The 5,430-nt window shown below is 28.5% G+C and overlaps 2 protein-coding genes across 2 annotated transcripts; one reads left to right on the top strand and one right to left on the bottom strand.

Annotated features, from left to right (window-relative positions):
* Positions 1 to 986: 986 nt before the first annotated feature.
* On the top strand, positions 987 to 1,424 carry LOC104647046 (uncharacterized). The gene has a single exon (XM_010321607.1). It carries the CDS (start codon positions 987 to 989, stop codon positions 1,422 to 1,424), a length of 438 nt encoding a protein of 145 aa, XP_010319909.1.
* Positions 1,425 to 3,739: 2,315 nt separating this feature from the next.
* Positions 3,740 to 4,306, bottom strand: LOC104646961 (nuclear transcription factor Y subunit B-1-like). Its single transcript, XM_010321474.4, has one exon. It carries the CDS (start codon positions 4,304 to 4,306, stop codon positions 3,740 to 3,742), a length of 567 nt encoding a protein of 188 aa, XP_010319776.1.
* Between the last annotated feature and the right edge of the window lie 1,124 nt (positions 4,307 to 5,430).

Below are 5,430 nucleotides of genomic sequence, written 5' to 3'. Positions count from 1 at the left end.
ATCAAAGCGTTCCGGATATATATTTATTCAAGAGATATTACAAGGAAATGAAACTCGTTGTTATGAAAACTTTCGGTTAAAGAAGGTGGTGTTTGTTGATCTATCCAAAGATTTAGAAGAAAAATATGGACTTAAGCCCACCCGTGGAATGTCCATAAATGAAATGTTAGGCATGTTCTTAATGACTTGTGCACATCGAGTGGGAAACCGAATGATACAAGATATCTTTCAACATTCGGAGGAGACGGTCCATAGACACTTTCATAGTGTTTTAATAGCCGTTTCTAAACTTGCAAGAGACATTATTAAACCACATTTGAATTATAATGATGGTGTTGGAGCTCACAAGCCATGTAATGAGCGTTATTTGCCTTTCTTTAAGGTAAGTAACAACTTTTAATTTGCTATATTTTGAGTTAATATCTTAAAAAGATCATTCAACTTTCACAACTTATCTGATAAAGTCATTAAATGTTATTTTATATCAATAAAATCCCTTAACTTTAGGGTGTTTATATCAACAAAATAATTCAAATAAATTTATCAATAAAAATATGTGTCTTCAAGAAATTCTATATTTTAAAAATTAATGTTCAATGACTTTGTTAAATAAATTGTGAAAGTTGAGTGATCTTTTAAAATATTAACTCCTATATTTTTTTAGTATTACTTGTTATATTTATTTAGTTCACATGCCTATATTTTTAGGATTGTATTGGAGCACTTGATGACACACATGTCAAAGCTAGATTGCCACAAGATCAATAAATATCTTATATTGGACGTAAAGGTTATCTGATTCAAAATATTCTTGTCGTTGTGGATTTTAATATGTGTTTTACATTTGCATGGGCTGGGTGGGAAGGAGCGGCTCATGATAGTCGTATATTTGGTGAGGCTCTTCGTAGAAAAGAACTTAACTTTTCACATCCTTTAGGAAACAAATATTATTTAGTGGATGCAGGATATGCACATAGAAGGGATATATGGCTCCATACAAAGGAGACAATGTGAGATATCATCTTCCCGACTTTCGTCGTGGTGCAACAAGTCAATTGCGTGAGCCAAGAGGACACATTGAAAAATTTAATTATATGCATTCTTCATGTAGAAATATAGTAGAGCGTACATTTGGTGTTTGGAAAGCAAGGTGGTCTATTTTGCGAGATATGCCTTATTATAATATTGATACTCAAAGGGACATCGTACTTGCTACTATGGCCATTCACAATTATATCAAACAAAAATGCAATGTGGATGATGCATTTCAAACGGCTGAGGATGAGAGATATATTCCATTGGTTGACTCCGAATTTGGCTCAAGTTCAAACACTAACAATGAAGAAAACAATATGGAAGAACAAAATGATACTTATTGGACGGGGCTTCGTGACATGATTGCTAATGAAATTGGTAACGCTTGATGTTTGTATTATTTTAGTTTTTCCACTTTTATGTTAGTAAAGTGTTCTCTTTCATTTTGATATTTGTATTTGAATCAAACAACTTATTTTTGAAATATGAATTATTCTTCTTATAAGAAATTTGTTGATAAAGAAGTATGTGGATGATAGACAATTACTATTCAAATTATATATTATTAAAATGTAAAATAAGTTGCACATATAACTTATATAAAAATTTATATTCCTCTTATAAATAATTTGTGATAATAAAAAAATATGTGAATGATAGACAATTATTATTACCTATGGATGAAACTAAAATAAATCTTAAATCGTTCTTTGATCTATTCAAATTAAATATCTTTAAAATCTATAATAAGTTTATATTCCTCTTATAAATAATTTGTGATGAGAAAGAAATTGTGAATGATAGCAAAATATAATTATTTATGGCTGTAAAATATAAATTAACTAACTTTTATTATGTTAACAGTTTTTAAGGGTATTTCAGACATTTTGATTTAAAAAGTTATTTATCAGCACTTATTTGTCAAACACATCAACAACTTTTTTTTTTAACTTCAGTACTTTTATCCAAACACATACTGCTTATTTTAAAAATAAGTTTCAGCACTTTCAAAAGTACTTTTTTAAAGCTGTTTTAATTAAGCTCATCCAAACGGGCCCTTAGACCTTAAAGTTGGTTTTAAATTTTAATTTTGACCTCCAATTTTCATAATGCACAAACAGACACTTTAACTATCCAACTTTTAAATAAATAAACACATGAGTCCTACATGACAAAATACACGTAGGACAAAAAATGACATGTATGATGACATGTATGACATGTGTGTCTATTTGTTCAACTTTATACAAGTTTAAGCGTATACTTGTGCACACCCAAAGTTGAAGGGCATAAATGTGATTCGAAACCAAGTTAAAGGGCATATTTATGTATTATGTCTAATTAAAATATGTTCTACTCCATCCGTTCACTTTCAGTAGTTATTCTTTTCCTTTTTAGAATCAAATAATAAAAAACTTAATTAGTAATATTTTACGATGAACTTTTTTATTATATTAATATGCAAAAACTAACAATTTGTTGTACTTTTTGTGTAGCTTTTCAATATTTAAATTTTTTTGTTTTACATACAAAATTCTTGTATTCTAATTTTAACTTTCAAAGTGTCAAATTGACTTTCGAAAAACGTAACATGACAATTATAAATAGACGAAGTGTGTAAGAGCCTGTTTGGATTAACTTTTGGTTTATGACTTATTTTTGTTATTTTGGCTTTAAAATAAGTGCTAATAAACATTTTTTAACTTTATCCAAATAATTTAAAACTGTTTAAAAGCTATTTTGGTTTTAAAAAATCTACCTAAAATAAGTCAATCCAAACGGACACTAATATATAAGAGTAGTTCAATATGAAATTTCCTCGAAGTACTGAAGTTTATCATATCACCTTTTCTTTTTTGGTTTCGTCGGTGTTCGATATTCATAATGAAGTCCGACTATTTTAAAATTCACACCGCCTAGGACCCCATTTAGGGGATCGCTACCAAAGATTTTTTTATATCCAAAGTCAAAATTCAAAATTTCTAATTAAAGAAGAAACAACTCCATTTACTACACCACGATCATAATTCGATTAATAGGTGACAGTAGGTAATTACCCTTATATTTAACCTTACTATAATACTACTATATAAACAACGCGGTCAACTTAATATTAATTAATCCGTATACAACTTTTAAAAGCATTTTCTCAAAATACAACTTAGCATTTGATTCATAATTAATCAATTAATTAAACCCAACAACTGTTTGACTAGATAATAATAATAATAACATGGCATTGATGAATCAGCTCATTCATTACATCAGAAAGATACATAATCAGCAAACCTATAAATTCAACTACAATACTTAACTAATATACTAATTTATAAAAGCTATAAAATATGTTAATTTAAAAACAAAAAAGCAAATAAACATAATTAAAAAAAAGTATCCAGGTGGCTATTGGTTTGGGTTTGGGACTTTCATATCTTGGAGGTCTCTAATCAAAATTCCTTAGCCAACAAAAACAATATATTAGCCTTCTCGGTCGAGCTTGTCGCATCGAACTTGCCTAACGTGGATTATCTCTCTTATGTTATTTGCGAGTTATTGCATAAAAATGGAAATTTTCCCCTTGCAAATAGCCGCGACGGATTTCCTTCGTGATTAAAAATATAATGTAAAGAAGGCGTATGCAATATGTTAAAAAACAAGAACACGATAACTTTTTTTTCCAAAATAAAAAAGAAAAGAAAAAGAACTACCATCCAACCCCATGAAGATTAGCTTTAGATGTCAAATTCTCACCATAATTTTGTTTATAGCTCTGAATAAATTCAGGCCTTGCTAATGAGAAATTTGTAACATTATTATTATTATTATTATTATTATAACTAGTACCAATAATATTATTTGTACTAGTTATAATTGGTTCATGTGAAGTTTCATCATTTCTAGCCATGCTATTTTTTTCCCCTTCACTTTCTCTATACTTGTTTAAATAACCTTTTAAAGGTCCAACATAATTTTCAAACCCTAATGTTGTCATAGCCCATACAAGATCATCTCCATTGATGGTCTTCCTCTTCTCTCTTTGACATTTATCCGATGCTTCGCCCGTGATGAAGCTAATGAACTCAGACACACACTCTTGAACGGTTTCTTTAGCTTCTTTCGAGATTTTCGCGTTGGCTGGGAGAGATTTTTTCATGATTCTACTAACATTAGCTATAGGAAGGAACTTGTCTAGTTCTTTAGAGAAGTTATCGGATGTGTTGCTCGATAACGGGCTTTCTACCGAGCTATTTAGGGTTTTTTTCCCGGTCATGATAATAATGATAATGATAATGATGATGTTGAAGTCGAAAGAAATTAAGAGAGGAGATGTGTTAGGAGTTTTTTCTTTGTTTTGTTTTGGGATTTTAGTGTATGTTGGTTTTGGAATATTGAAAGGGAGAGAAGGGGGGTTTTAAGCTAACAATAGAAGGAAAAAGAAACAATAGAAAAAGAGTGGACAGACGGTTTGATTGAGACATAAAAAGGATATATATTAAATTATGAGTTGATTTTCAAATTGTGGATTTCGTTTTAGATATATTTTTATTTGATAATAAATATATTTTTAATCGATAATTTTATATTAAAATTTAACTTACTTACATTCAATTGATACAGTGCAAGGTTTATTTATAAAGATGATAATCTTAATAAGATTATTTTTAACCCGTTTATTAAAGGTGAGATAGATATTAACTATTCAATCATTACTCATTATTCAAATTAGATGTCAGTGGGTCTTGGTTTTTGCATTATATATACGCACATTCTATATATCACGCAATTTAAGCTTAACAAGTAAAAATAAAACCTAAAATTCAAATGAAAAATATTAAAAATTACTTAATTATAGGCAAATAAAAATACATGTGTATACGTTGGTTAGTATAATTATTAAGACTAATTAAAAGAAAAGGTTTGTCTGAATTTCAAATTTAAATAAATTTGAATCTAAAGGAAAAAAAAAAGAAAATATTTGAGCAAAAATTTAGAAAGGTATGTAGGTCGATATGGTTACGTTGGCATTTCATTTGCATTATGCTTAATTATATGGTAATCATATTTTCTTGCATTTAATTTTACTTTGATAATTTTTCTTTTTAGTAGAAAGGTTATCAGAGACAATCTTCTTATTACACAAAAGTATAAAAAAAAATTCATCTTATATAATTAAATTAAATATATTATTATCGTATTTATTTGAGAGAAAACGGACCAAAAAGAATAATAGTGGAGAGGATCTCCATCATATTATAATAATATATACCTTTTTATAAGAAAAAAAATAATAATCTTGTGTTGTGAGCTTTTTCTTCTTGTTTTGGACATGGAAAACTTTGCCACAAACTCCACTATAAGGTGTGTGTGAGTGGGCGGCTTGGTGGAAATTATTAT

Source organism: Solanum lycopersicum, chromosome 4, assembly GCF_036512215.1.
Source record: "Solanum lycopersicum chromosome 4, SLM_r2.1".
NCBI classification, from domain to species: domain Eukaryota; kingdom Viridiplantae; phylum Streptophyta; class Magnoliopsida; order Solanales; family Solanaceae; genus Solanum; species Solanum lycopersicum.
The sequence above is the reverse complement of the archived record's forward strand: the minus strand, read 5'-3'. Positions and strand labels throughout refer to the sequence as shown.

Coding starts and splice junctions, on each gene's coding strand:
- LOC104647046 (XM_010321607.1), top strand. CDS start 987: ATGGCTCCATACAAAGGAGACAATGTGAGATATCATCTTCCCGACTTT.
- LOC104646961 (XM_010321474.4), bottom strand. CDS start 4,306: ATGACCGGGAAAAAAACCCTAAATAGCTCGGTAGAAAGCCCGTTATCG.